General features: G+C 35.8%; 3 protein-coding genes across 4 annotated transcripts; 2 read left to right on the top strand and 1 right to left on the bottom strand.

Annotated features, from left to right (window-relative positions):
• Positions 1-384: 384 nt before the first annotated feature.
• LOC111493761 (GDP-fucose transporter 1) lies at positions 385-2,102 on the top strand. Its single transcript, XM_023143599.1, has 2 exons — positions 385-690; positions 721-2,102. The coding sequence occupies exon 2, from the start codon at positions 865-867 to the stop codon at positions 1,882-1,884; it is 1,020 nt and encodes a 339-aa protein (XP_022999367.1). The 5' UTR covers positions 385-690; positions 721-864; the 3' UTR covers positions 1,885-2,102.
• A 3,022-nt stretch (positions 2,103-5,124) lies between these two features.
• LOC111493652 (U1 small nuclear ribonucleoprotein 70 kDa) lies at positions 5,125-8,368 on the top strand. The gene is made up of 9 exons (XM_023143428.1): positions 5,125-5,291; positions 5,835-5,933; positions 6,040-6,503; positions 6,633-6,699; positions 6,802-6,855; positions 7,143-7,211; positions 7,327-7,392; positions 7,476-7,544; positions 7,924-8,368. Exons 1-9 carry the CDS (start codon positions 5,181-5,183, stop codon positions 7,963-7,965), a joined length of 1,041 nt encoding a protein of 346 aa, XP_022999196.1. The 5' UTR covers positions 5,125-5,180; the 3' UTR covers positions 7,966-8,368.
• A 1,473-nt stretch (positions 8,369-9,841) lies between these two features.
• Positions 9,842-13,606, bottom strand: LOC111493651 (myb family transcription factor EFM-like). 2 transcript variants are annotated; one of them, XM_023143427.1, is made up of 5 exons: positions 13,382-13,606; positions 13,221-13,351; positions 11,528-12,172; positions 11,191-11,267; positions 9,842-10,403 (listed from the first exon to the last, which is right to left on the bottom strand). In XM_023143427.1, the coding sequence occupies exons 1-5, from the start codon at positions 13,426-13,428 to the stop codon at positions 9,945-9,947; spliced, it is 1,359 nt and encodes a 452-aa protein (XP_022999195.1). In that variant the 5' UTR covers positions 13,429-13,606; the 3' UTR covers positions 9,842-9,944. The 2 variants fall into 2 exon arrangements, with proteins under 2 accessions (XP_022999195.1, XP_022999194.1); XM_023143426.1 differs by having other exon boundaries at positions 13,221-13,606.
• Positions 13,607-13,816: the final 210 nt, after the last annotated feature.

Raw genomic sequence — 13,816 nt, 5'->3', positions numbered from 1 at the left:
AGCCAGATCCATATGTGTGTATATATATGCGCTCGCATGTATGCATGCATACATGTTTCTCACTATTTAATTTAATTTTTTCTAAGTTACTAAATATTTAAATTTTTTTAAATGATAAATAAATGGTTAAATTGTAAATTTAATTTTAAAATTTTGGAATTTATGCTTATTTGATTATTAAATTATAAAAAATGTATAATAAGTTAAAAAATAAATTCATTTGAATTTTATGTTTTGTAAAAAGTTGAGAGAAAAGAATAAAATTGGAAATTTATATTAAATTTGTAATTCTAGAAATAAACTCCATACGACGTCGTTACATGTGAGATATTTCCCACGAGGTAATGGGCTCTACATGGGCCTCATTCTGTCATCTCCACCATCCCCATTGATTTCTCCTCTGTGAGCAGTTCCCTGTAATTTCCTCATTTCTCTGTCTCTGTAATTCATTCAAATAAAGATCAGATCCCTCTCTATCTCGAGCCTGAGACACTCGGCTCCACACCCATTTGGCTTTCTCCGTGTTCATTGGGTCTTTGGATTTTTCTGATTCCTCTGTAACATCATTGGCGCATCTGTACGATTACAAAATTTCCATCCATTCTTGTTCCAGATCCGTGCTACCAAATTTTGTCGGTAATCCGAACGTCCTCTTCTCACCATTTACCATTTACTTTGAATTTGTGGAGAATTCCCTTTGGTTTATCTGGATTTTCATGTATTCGAGGATCTGGATAAGTATCTCCGATTCTGTGCTTTGATTTCTCTTTCGATCTTGATCCGTATGCCACCGTGATTCTTTTTGTTTTGTTCTTGAGTTAGCGAAGTTTGGGCGTTGATTTTCGTTGAGTATATACTAGAACAATGTCTTCCATTCGATTGGATTCGAAACAGTACTTCACAACCAGCGGTCTTGTGATTGGTTATGCGCTTTGTTCGAGCTTGCTTGCTGTGATAAACAAGTTCGCCATTACCAAATTTAACTATCCTGGCCTTTTGACGGCTCTGCAGTATCTAACCTCTGCTGTGGGAGTTTGGGTTTTAGGGAAACTTGGGTTTTTGCATCATGATCCCTTTATATATGCAACTGCTAAGAAGTTTTTGCCTGCCGCGTTTGTGTTCTATCTAGCAATCTTTACCAACACAAATCTTCTTCGTCATGCTAATGTGGATACCTTCATAGTGTTCAGATCCTGCACACCCCTTTTAGTTGCCATTGCTGATACCGCGTTTAGATACCAACCCTGTCCATCTAAACTCACGTTTGGATCGCTGCTGATCATTTTGGGTGGAGCTGTTGGGTATGTGGCTACAGATTCTGCATTTACTTTGACTGCTTATTCATGGGCATTTGCTTATTTGGTGACAATTACTACTGAGATGGTTTACATCAAACATATGGTTACAAATCTTGGACTGAACACATGGGGTTTTGTGCTTTACAATAATCTAATTTCCTTGATCTTGGCTCCTGCGTTCTGGTTCATTACTGGAGAGTATGTTGATGTTTTCTCTGCCTTAGGTTCAAGTAAAGGAGATTGGTTTCAATATGATGCATTTTATGCAGTATCCTTATCTTGTGTATTTGGTTTCCTCATAAGCTTCTTTGGTTTTGCGGCACGAAAGGCGATTTCAGCGACTGCCTTCACGGTTACTGGTGTGGTTAATAAGTTCTTAACAGTTGCCATCAATGTGGTTATTTGGGATAAGCACGCGAACCCATTTGGTTTGGTCTGCCTCCTTTTCACAATTTCAGGGGGTGTTCTCTATCAGCAATCGGTTTCTGGAGTTGGCAGTGCCCCGTCGACCGCGGATAAGCCTACAGGAAACGATAATGATCCCGAGGAGAACCATGGCAAGCCTGGTAAACTTTCCTCCGTATGAAGTTTTTCTTGGAACTTATTTTTTGGCTACTTATGATAAAAAGTAGGCTGTTTGGAACCTATATGAACTTAGGTATTGGATATTTCTTTTTGATCTTATTATTGATGAAGTATTTTTCGTGGGATGTCATTCACACATGCTAGTTTTAAGGATCTTATATGTATACTACTCTACTACTCTTCTGATTTTTAATGAAAGGGTTTTATGCATTTAGCTCAGGGATTCATTTGACATAAACATTGTAGCTTGTTATTAGTAGTATCTTTTTTAATCCTTGAAACTGAGAACCTCTGAGACATGGACTAGATATTATCGTGTATACCCTCGAAACGTAGCTAATTTCGATGGTGTGGCTGGTTAGGAGTCTCTGAAAGGCTATATAAACCTTTTACCTTCAAGTTGTTTCTTCAAGTTTGCTCTGGCTAATGAGTTAAGAGCCATTTTGCCTTTCCTTTCGTGTAGACCTGAGTCGAGAGTTACGTTCCAAGACTATTCGGGTAAGGATTGATCATCCTAGTTGTGGCTCTCGATGATGAAGCTTATCCCCCATCGTCTCAAAGTGTTTGAATTTTGATCTAAGAGGAAGGACTTTGATCTTAAGACAGTCTGTTTCTAACTTCAACCTTATGGTTTGTCTCAAACTGAGTATACTCTAATTCTCTATTAGGGAGTTCATATGAAGATTACTTATCTCTCTATTTCCTCAACACAATCCACTGATCCTCTAACCTTTTCAAATAAAACTATCAAATTCAGAATGAAAAAGAGTGATATCTTATGGAGTGATATTGTGAGTCGAACTGCACACCAATCTTGAACTTCTGTTGATATTTATGAATTATCACCGGAAATCTCCACATGAACAACTCCCATCCTTAAAATGGTGAAATCTATTGCGGTCTCAAATAATTACTTCTCTTTTATAAACCTTTGAGATGATCTTAGTAGCCGTGTGTAACAGTCCAAGCCCACCACTAGCAGATGTTGTCTACCGGACTATGTGCCTGCGAGGAGGTTTAGCCCCGTAGGGGGTGGACACGAGGCGGTGTGCCAGCAAGGACGCTGGGCTCCAAAGGGAGGTGGATTGTGAGATCCCATATCGATTGGAAAAGAGAACGAAACATTTTTTTATAAGGGTGTCGAAACTTTTTCCTAGTAGACAGCATTTTAAAAACCTTGAGGGGAATCTCGAAAAGGAAAGCCCAAATAGGATAATATCTCCTAGCGATGGGCTTGGGCTGTTACATGACATATTCTAAATCAGGTCCTCTACTCCGGTTATGTGACCTACTCTACCCAATAAGTCGACCCTACAACTGTGTAGTGTTCTATGCTAGTTGAATTCCATGCACATTAGACATAGCATTTAAGTGCGTAATTCCTTCACCCACCAATCCAACGTGACTACGAGCGGCCAAGTCGCCCACAAAGGTAATTGCATTGGGTTTTATCCCACTGTGCTGCATCTCATTGAGATACTTCAAAGCCTTCTCTCCCAAGCCAAGGATCATTGCAGTCGATCAATAAATTGACTAATAGATGTCACCTTATTGCCTTTAACCCCCTTAAGTTGCATTTCACGAAAGAGTCAGAATAACAGTTTAAGCCCACTTCTAATAGATATTGTTCTTTTTGTGTTTTCCCTTTCGGACTTCCCTCAAGGTTTTTAAACATGTCTGTCAGGGAGAGTGTCACTCCCTTCTAAAGAATGTTTCGTTCCCCTCTTCAACCGATGTGGGATCTTACAGCCTCTTTGTAGTTGTTATTCTTTACATGTCCATTAATTATGATATTCCAACTGAACAAGTTCTTTTGAGGCATCTTGTCGAACAGTTATCTGGCAATGGAAACCGAGTCACACTTACATTAATCTTCCAATAGTGTTGTCATCAACACGCTATGATACCCATGGTCATCGCCATCAATGCACTCGTGCACCCATTTCACCATTTCCAAATCCCTTGCCATGGCACAAGCAGTCAAAACGTGAATCAAAGCAACCTCATTGGCTTTCACGTTCTCCAAGCTCCATCCATCTCAAAAGGTTCAGTGGCCTTCTCTGCGCAAAAGCACCAACCATGGTTGCCCAAGAAACCACATTTCTGTCTTGCATTTTGTCGAACACTTTCTGAGCTGAAGACGAACACCCACAACACATGTATATATATATATACACACACACACACATGTATATATATATATATCGATGTGTTCTGAACATAATAATATGAAGCTAACCCAAGTTTTGTTGAAGCATTATGATGTTAACATTTATTTTGTTTTGAAGGATATTGGAAAAATCAACTTCTACATTGTTGTTAGGTTAAGATTTTCTCAAAATTTTCAAATTTGTGTTTAATATGTTTTAAAACTTTCCAGATTTGTCTAATTGGTTACTTACATATATAAAATTTTGTAAAATTAATTGATCTATTACCTAAAAAAGTTGGAGTAAAAGTAGAAAATGATGTAAGTTTAACCAAATTATAGGGATCGAATTGAAATTAAGATTAAAAGATAGGGATGAATAATTGATAAAACAATATTACATTAATACTTTTAATTCTATCTTGCAGTTGGCACTCGGAGATATAAAGCAAAAGGAATGCCTTAGTTCGTTTGCTTTCAAATATTGTGTTTTAGTCTTCGTGCAAACCTCGATTAAATTGCATGACGATTTTCTTAATTAAATTATAAAAATTAACCAAAAATGAGAATTTCAACGCTATTATTATTATTTCTTTATGGGGTTCGATTTTATTATACGTTTTTTCTCGAATGAAATATGTTCTCATTTAAGTTTTAAAATTATTTAATAACTCTATAAAATTTTAAATATTGAACTAAAATTTTCATTTATGTTAAATAAATATTTAATTTATTAGAGACTTTGAAATATAAAAATAAAACGTAAAGTTTGGGACAGATTGGACAAATATTTAAAAGTTTGTGGCCAGAAGTTGTAATTAACAACAAAAATAATACCATTTAAGCAAATTATTAATTATACGGGTCGGTAAAGAAACTAGTTCGAGACGTCCAAGACTTAAACTAAGCAGCTATATCAGGGACTTACTATGAAAATTATGAAAATATGTGGGTCTATTAAATATTTTTAAAATTTCAGGGACTAAATACGAATATATATAAAAAGTAGGGAGTGACGATGTGTCGTTAGGTTTGGCACTTACTTCCGACATGTCGGTGAATGGTTCCTACAAACGAGCAATTGTGGAGGCCAATCGTGTTCTTCCCCACTTTCTTCATTTCCCTGAGATTGGACATTCGCGGTGGTCATGACGGTGGACGACGATAGCTCGATATACGTCGGTGGCCTTCCTTATGACGCAACCGAGGATAGCTTGCGCAGAATCTTCGATTTGTACGGCGCCGTCGTCGCTGTTAAGGTTAATTCCTCCACCAACCGGGTTCGCCGTTTCCATTTTCTTGTGTGACGATTATTCTTTTACGACTGTAGATAATGGCGTTGTTGCTTCTTGTATACTTCAGAATTATGCAGCTGTTTAGGTCTTTCTGATGGACTATTTAATTGTTTGGATATAAGTTTGTGAGTGGTTTTCTTGTCTTTCTTTTTTTTTTTTTTTTCAAGGCTTCTTCAAGTTCAGAGAGTAATTCAAACCAAAATTTCTGGCTTATGACGTTTTTTTAGGAGTTAAGACGTTGGTAGTAGGTTTCTTGGAGAATAAAGCATGCCTTCTAAAAATGTATCAACGGTTTATACCTGGTCTGAGTTATGACATGGTGGAAAAAACTGGATTTGTGGTGAAGATTCCTTGCTATTGTGAAGATTTTCAGTTGTTAGTTTACTTTTGTTTCAGTAAAATGCTTCAGTTAGGCATGTCGAACTTTTTATGTGTTTGAATGGCTTTGTTTCATGTGTTTTCCATTCAAAATGTAATTCTAGTTGGACACTTTGATCTTGTCATCAGATTATCAATGATCGTAGTACTAGAGGAAAGTGCTATGGGTTTGTTACCTTTACAAACCCTCGATCTGCTATTGATGCCATCAAAGACATGGATGGAAGGGTATGTTAATTTATAGCTGGAAGCGAATCTTTAAGTGTTGGTTGTTTATATATTTTTCATTATGTTTGTTAGTATTGACTCCTAACATTGTAAGGCTTTGAATTAGACTATTGAAGGGCGCGTTGTCAGAGTTAATGGAGTGAATACTAGAGGTGGTGGAAGGTTTGGTAGAGAAAGTAATCGGTTCGATGTAGAGAGGGATGTGAATTGGGAGAGGGATAGAGATCGAGGGAGGGATTATGAGCATGACAGATATCGTCGTAGAGGTAGAAATAATGACTGGTCTAGAGAGCGTGATCGGTCTCGAGAACATGATCTGGACAAGGAAAGAGTATATGAGCATTCACAAGATCGTGATCTACCAAAGGATATATTGTTGGATAGGAATCCTGAGTTGGAAAAAATTCCGAAGGCTAATGAGCAGGAACGTGATTTGAAGTTGAGCCATGGTCAAGATTGGGAGAAGGATCACGATGGAGATTGGAATGGAGGTGGAGGCATTGACAACACTGATGATTATGATAAAAGCCTTGGCAGTGATAGAGATCAACTCTCTAGGAGAGATAACGGGTGAGTCATCAAACTTATTGAAACCAATGTTAAGTTGTCTTATATACATTTCTGTTTGTCTTTGATGGAGGAAGTGGAGTAACTGTTTGGCCATGATTATATGATTGCTATTATGGCTTCTGTTTTCAGTCTTGCGATTGAAGGTCGAACTGCTCGGGAACTTTCATCTGATTCTAGTGATGATTATATCCATGAAGTATGCTTAACATTTTTCACCTTTTAGATTTTCTCCTTTAAAAGATTACAACTGACTAGTAAGCATCTATTGAAACTTTTGCACCTATTGTTTGCATTGTAGTTAAAGGAACAACTGGAGATATCAACGGAAAGATTTGAAGAACTTAGAAAAGAGGTCTGTTTCTATGGAAATGGTTGGCAAAATTTTCAGAGAAGTTATAATGTGGATTGTCATAATTTAATGCTCTCAATCTCAGAATATATATATACATACAGGTCCCAAACAAATATAAGACCCATGCTCGCGGAGAAACTAAGCCAATGTATTATATTTAGCTGCAGTTCATACTTCCATTTGAATCTAGTTATAGTTTTGTGCAATGTTTTGTACTTGTTTTGGATCATTCTTTTAAATATCTTGATTGCACTTGAATTTAAAGCCTTGGAAGTTTTCCTTTTCAGATTTCTCAAATAGAGGAGAGAACTGGAGAGAAAGGTAAACTTGTGGTCGAGTTGCAAAAGAAAGCCAAGGTAAAAAGTTACTTTATAACTTGCAACCATGAGGCATTTGTTGTGTTCTCATTGTTATCTGTCTTTCGAGCTTTATAACCGATATCCAGTTCATGCCCGACTGACTTGGATGCAGAAACTGGAAGATGCGTTGATCAGTGCAAAGAAGCGCTCTTCATTCCGTCAGATGCAGCTGACCAAGGTAACTACCTGTTTAATATTTTACATTGTCTAGAAACTATAACGGAAATGATGATTTTGGTTTTGTTATGCAATTAACTGCAGCTCCATAAAAGCTTTCTTCTAGTGAAGGATTATTCTGAGAGACTTAAAATCAGTGAACAAGAACTTCAGGTTTGTGTTTCAACATTAAAACACCTTCATTCTCTTCTCTCGAAGGCAATAGAAAAAATGTGCTCATGGATGAAATTGTTGGACAGGATTTTATTAGAAATTGTACTATGTTTCAATATTTTGTAGGGAATCTCATAGGCTATTATATGGTATGAAGAGATTTATGTATATATATTTTATCTATATTGTTCTCAGAGATTTATCATATATTATATGTATGTAAGCATGCATAAACATTTCCTAAATCTCCCTTTTTGCTATTGCCTTGCGTTTGACCGTCTCTGTATCCGATTACTCTTCTCCAAGGATGCTTGTAATTCATTCTTTTGACATTGCCCATGAATGAAAAAAACACCATTACCATTTGCTTACTTTACAGGCTCTAGTTGAATCAACTGCAATAGAAAGTGACGTTGGATGAAGTATGAAGTTCCAGCTAATTGCACTTCCAGTCATAAGCTGAAAAGGCTGCAATGGTCGGGGTATTCGTCATCTTCTGTTGATACTGATGACAAGTTGTGATGTAGAATTTGTTTGTAACTTAATTTCTCCCAAGATTAAGCTGTCCCTTTCTTTCATGGTACGTTCACAATCAACTATGAACATGTTTTTACTTGCCATTGGCATCTTCAGAGGTTCATTGCTTCACTGTTGTCAAGTTAGGTAGGTAAAGATATATGCTGAAAATTAATTCTAACTTCCAAATAGATTTTCCAGCTTGCCTGAAGTTCCTTCCCATGAATGCAAATTTGAAGTTTAGGTTGTAATCCTTTTCTGAGACCATTATGACATATTTCAAACCGACTTTCCTTATTGTTAATATCGTTGAAGTCTTCGCCTCTTTATCTTTTACTTACAATTTAGCTCATCTGAATAGCAAACTTTGGTAAATTCTCCTTGGAAAGTGAATCCTGGACAGGATTTACTGCAAAAAGACATAACAGGATGTGAGCTTCGGGTTCGAGACCAAAGAGGACGAGGATATGCTTTCGGTTTTGATTGGCATAATACGGTCGTGGAAGAAGCATCAAAAGGTACACTTGAAAAGACATTTTAGAATTTTATACTAAACATTTTTGTTGTGGAGGGTGGTGTATAGATTTGTTGTTGATGCTCATCTCTGTTAGTTTTAGAATCCCCTTTGTGCCCTTTTATCTTTGAAGCCTGACAGAAGATGAGATAAATAATGAAGTAAAAAGTAATAGAGAATGTGTGGGGATGGGAGTGGTCCAAACAGGCCTTTCTCGTCAATAGCAAAACTTAAAAGAGAGAAAAGTGAAAGCAAAGAGAGGCTAAGCCTAAGGTGGAAAGTCCTCTGCTTAAAAAGCTTCAGATTTGCTTAAACAAATGAGAGGCAAAGCTTAAGCAGCCACCCTATCCCATTTTCTCTTTTCCCTTTGATTGCTTCATATAATCCTTGAACTTCTCAATGGCTCCATTTAGCTAGGATTTTTTCTTGTGTCGTGCTTTATTGATATTGCGTCGTGGTTTCTATAGAATTCTATTACAGATTTAGTCTTCGAATTTTGAGATTTGTATCTATTTAGTCCTTGAACTTTGATTGCTTCATATAATCCTTTCAATGCTTCCATCTAGCTCCGGAAGTAAAAGGATTTTTTCTTATTTTTTTCCCTTTCTTTTTATTCATAGAATTGATCTTGTGTCGTGTTTTCTATGGAGTTCTATTACATATTTAGTCTTCGAACTTTGAGATTTGTATCTATTTAACCCTTGAACTTTGATTGCTTCATATAATCCTTTCAATGGTTCCATCTAGCTCCGGAAGTAAAAGGATTTTTTCTTGTTTTTTTCCCTTTCTTTTTATTCATAGAATTGATCTTGTGTCGTGTTTTCTATGGAATTCTATTACAGATTTAGTCTTTGAACTTTGTGATCGGTATATATTTGGTTCTTAAACTTTCTAATGAACTTTTAAATATTTTATAATTCGCAGATCTATTAGACACAAAATTGAAAATTTACAAACATTCACGATCTTTCTTCTTTCTTTTTCTTTCTACCCATGATTTTAGGAAATCCACTAAATATTATCAATAAATATTTATTTTTTTAATAATATTTATAAAATATAGTTTAGGAAAATAAGTGAAGTTAGTAACAAATTTAATGTATAATGAGGCTTTAAATTAAATTTTCATAAAGATAAAATAAAAAGAAAAGCACATAAAGATTTGGGCACTTTTATTTTTATATATATTATGCCCTCCGTAAATATCTTTTGGTTCAAAATTAATTATAAATTAAAGTGACTTACCTATTTTTTTTAAATAATAATAATAACAAAGGACTCTCTCTCTCTCTAATATATTCATATTTCTAACTCTTAAAATTAATTAGTCTAAACCCCTAATCACATCTTAATTAATCGCTTAATTAGACTCAGAACTTGAGTGTGATTTCACTCCCATTGCTCTCGTCTCCGCCCTCTTGCCTTAGCGCCGTCAAGTTCCCCTTTCCCTCTCCGCCGCTCTCCACCTTCCAGCTGCCGCTCTCCGACTTTCCGCCGTCCTCAATGCTCTCTGACCGGTCGCCGTTGCCTCGTCCGTCTGAATCTGGGGAGATTTGGGGCTGAGCAGTGGCGGCGCCCTTGTACATTTGTAGCTGCTGGTGTAGCATGTGTTGGTGGTGAAGCTGGTGGTGCGGTTGCGGCGGATAGAAATCTTGGTGCACCGGCGGTCCACAGTAGGTTGTTGGGTGTGCTCCGTAGAGGGCTGGTGCTCCGCCATGCGCGGCGTAATCCGGTGGAACCCAGATGCCTCCTAAGACCACCAGCTGCGGCGCCGGAGCTCCTGCCGCTTGTGGACTTGGACTGAGTCGTCTAGTGTGCAGCCTGTATTTCTGTGCATAAAAAAAAAAAAAAAAGAATCATTCTTTTATTCTTTAGGTTAATTTATTTTTTATTTTTTGAAGGTTTCTATGAGATTTAATACCGATACATAGTTCGATTTTAGAATTTCTAATAAGTTAAATTCTCCATTACGATAAACTAATAGAGATTTATTTCTTTTTAGAGTTCAAAATTAAGGACAAGAGATCGAATTTAAAAAAACAAAGTATTATTGTATCTGGATCGTTAAGGTCTCGTTTGATAACTGTTTTATTTTCTTTTTGTTTCAGAAAATTAAGCTTATAAGCTATATATTCTCTTCTACAAATCTAAAAGGAAGTTTTCAAACTAAAAAAAAAAGTTTTTAAAAGTTATTTTTTAAAAAAAAAAAAATTGCCCAAAAAATTCAAATATTTACTTTAAAAAATGAAAATAACGATTAAAATATGTGATTAAACATGCACTGAATTTCATAAAATAAAAGAAAAATAATAAAAACATATTGATTATCAAATGAATTTGGACAAAAAAAAAAATTTATCAAACAAGACCATCTGTTCGAAATGTTTGAATTTTGCTTATTTAGAAAAGATGAGATGCTAAAAGTGAATAATCTAGTCGGTTTTGAAGCTCCAACATATACTAGGAGCTTTGACCTAGCTTACTAAGAGTTGGTTCGAGATCGGCTAAGTAACCCCGAGACAAGAATAGCGAAAGAAAGATAAGGGTAGTGGCGGGGTTATCCAAAAAATTAAAAAAAAAAAAAACATTATCATGTTGAGAGAGAGTGAAAAAAACCTGTAGATGGCTTTTGACCTCATCATTGGTCAAACCTTCGACCTTCATCAGCTCCCTGATTTGTTTTGGGGTGGCAACTAGAAAAGAAAAAAAAAAAGGTAAACTCCAATTAAATAGGTGAAAATAAGTAATAAATTATATTTTAAAAATAAAAGGAAAAAAAAAAAAAAAACCCTTTTCATTTTCTTCCAGAATCAATCAAAATTCATAAAAAAAATCATTAATTTCCTCAAAAAGACACGAACTTGGCATTCATTGGGACTTTAATTTCTTCCTAAAAAGAAGAGATTTCATATCCAAATTGAAAGAATAAAAAGCTCAAACCTTTGTCACTCACCTTGTGAACCACCAAGCATTTGAAGAGCATTAACGAACCGCCGGTGCAAATCCGGCGACCAGTACCTTCTAGCTTTCCGGTGACTATTCTGAGTTGTAGAGTTGTTAGTATTGTTATAATTATTCGCATTATTACTTGTAATAACTTCTCCCTCGCCGCCCCAATTCACTTTCCCGGTGACCATATTACCATTTTCCGGCTGGTGGTGATCGGAATTACCACACTTATTTCCATCAACCTCTAGCCGATTATCACCGGCGGTGGCGGCGAGGGCCAAATCGGGAAGCTGAGGAGGAGTAGAATTGTGGGTATGGCTCAAAATTGTATCTTTTGAGAAGGGAAGAAAAGCTCCACCATTATTGGAGTTTGTATGAAGCTTTTGGATGAATCCAATTTGATGGTCAACGGGTTGTTGTTTGGAAGAGGAAAGATTTGGTTTTGATTCATCATTTGTTGTTTGGCTCCAAAGTTGGGCTGACGTCATCCAGTTTGCCCTATCAGAAATGTTTGATAGGGTTTGTGAGGGTTCTGAGGTTGATTGTTTGAGTGGAATGAATTCTTCAAGAACTGGTTTTTCCCCATTTTGTTGATGGATTTTGCTTTTTACTCTCCATGCTTGTAGCTCTTGTCTACAACTCTCCAAAGCTATAAAACAGAACAAAAAAAAAAAACCTAATTCAGTTGAGATTGTTCTTTCAACTCCCGAGACACATCTTGAACTAAATGGAGAATCTCCGTTTCAACAAAAAAAACTAGGCAGAGAGAATCAAAATTAGAGATGTTCATTTAATTCACATGACCCATCTTGAATTGGATGGGAAATCCCCGTTTGGAAGAAAAATAGGCAGAGAGAATCAAAATTAGGATGTTCATTTAACTCACGGGACTCATCTTGAACTAGATGGAGAATCTCCGTTTAAATGAAATTTAGGCAAGAGAATCAAAACTAGAAATGTTCATTTAACTCACGGAATCCATCTTGAACTGGTCGAGAATCCCCGTATAAACGAAAAATAGATAGAGAGAATCAAAACTAAAGATGTTCATTTAACTCACGGGACTCATCTTGAACTGGATGGAGAATCTCTGTTTAAACGAAAAATAGGCAAAGAGAATCAAAACTAGAGATGTTCATTTAACTCACGGAATTCATCTTGAACTAGATCGAGAATCCCCGAATAAACGAAAAATAGGCAGAGAATAGGAAAAGATTTCTCCATGTTAGCTAAACGAAGCAGAGATCTAAACGAAGCAGAGATGATGATTATATTATATTATATTATATTTTTGTTTATGAAATGTGGTTGAATTTATTAGGATATCTAACATTATTTAATAGAAATTATATTAAAAAATGAAAATTATCTCTATGAAAGAAAAAAAAAAGATGTGGGTAACTCCTTTCTAAGAATTCATCCAATTCCCACGAAAATATATGAAGAATTTCACAAAGATAACAATTGAAATAAGTAGTGGGGACATGGACAGAAACAGGGAAGACTTCCCATCCCGGACCCAGTCCCCACAAAAAATAGATGAATTTCACATAGATAAGATTTGAAATAAGAAGCGAAGACGAAGACAGAGACAGAAGAAGGCTTCCTGTCCCCGTCTCCGTCCCCGCCACACTACACGAACATCTCTCGTATTCGAAAACTTAACTCGAAAATAGAATAAACAAAAGGGTAATTACCATTGGTTAAAAGGTGCATGCAAAGAGGAAGTTCACGTTTGAAAGCATCAATTTTGAGTCTTTCATCTTCAAGACAAGACAGCAAATCTTCAAGTTGTGTTTGGGAATGTGAATGATCTTCTTCAACACAAGAAGCTGCTTCCACTTGATCATCGTCACAAACAAAAGACTTCAACAACATAAAGTACCTCTGAGCCTTGCAATCCATACTCTTTGCCTCTCTTAACTTCGGATTATTTAAGGAAAACAGCTCAAGATTTCATGTCCAAACAAACCTTAACTAAAGAGGGTGTCTGGTTTTTTGTTCAATGAAGAGGGAATAAAGAAGAAGAAGGGTAAGTTCTTGCAAAGAACAAAGGCAAATAAAGGCAAAAGAGAGAGAGAGAGAGAGGAATCAAGGAATCAAGGCAAATTTTGGAACCTTTGAGAAATATTACAAAATTTTGAAAATCACTGACAAAAACAATGATTCTTCTTCTTTTTTTTCTTACAATTTGTGTTTTTTTTTTTTTTTTTTTTTTTTTTTTTTTTTTTTTTTTTTTTTTTTTTTTTTTTTTTTTTTTTTTTTTTTTTTTTTTTTTTTTTTTTTTTTTTTT

This window comes from Cucurbita maxima, unplaced genomic scaffold (genome assembly GCF_002738345.1).
Source record: "Cucurbita maxima cultivar Rimu unplaced genomic scaffold, Cmax_1.0 Cma_Scf00019, whole genome shotgun sequence".
NCBI lineage: Eukaryota > Viridiplantae > Streptophyta > Magnoliopsida > Cucurbitales > Cucurbitaceae > Cucurbita > Cucurbita maxima.
The sequence above is the reverse complement of the archived record's forward strand: the minus strand, read 5'-3'. Positions and strand labels throughout refer to the sequence as shown.

Excerpts from the sequence above, each read along its gene's own strand:
- LOC111493761 (XM_023143599.1), top strand. The coding sequence starts at position 865 with ATGTCTTCCATTCGATTGGATTCGAAACAGTACTTCACAACCAGCGGT.
- LOC111493652 (XM_023143428.1), top strand. The coding sequence starts at position 5,181 with ATGACGGTGGACGACGATAGCTCGATATACGTCGGTGGCCTTCCTTAT. Across the intron at positions 6,504-6,632 it reads CTCTCTAGGAGAGATAACGG|TCTTGCGATTGAAGGTCGAA; the intron begins GTGAGTCATCAA and ends TTCTGTTTTCAG. Across the intron at positions 6,856-7,142 it reads TTGAAGAACTTAGAAAAGAG|ATTTCTCAAATAGAGGAGAG; the intron begins GTCTGTTTCTAT and ends TTTCCTTTTCAG.
- LOC111493651 (XM_023143426.1), bottom strand. The coding sequence starts at position 13,428 with ATGGATTGCAAGGCTCAGAGGTACTTTATGTTGTTGAAGTCTTTTGTT. Across the intron at positions 12,173-13,220 it reads CATGCACCTTTTAACCAATG|CTTTGGAGAGTTGTAGACAA; the intron begins GTAATTACCCTT and ends TCTGTTTTATAG. Across the intron at positions 10,404-11,190 it reads AGGTCAAAAGCCATCTACAG|AAATACAGGCTGCACACTAG; the intron begins GTTTTTTTCACT and ends TTTTATGCACAG.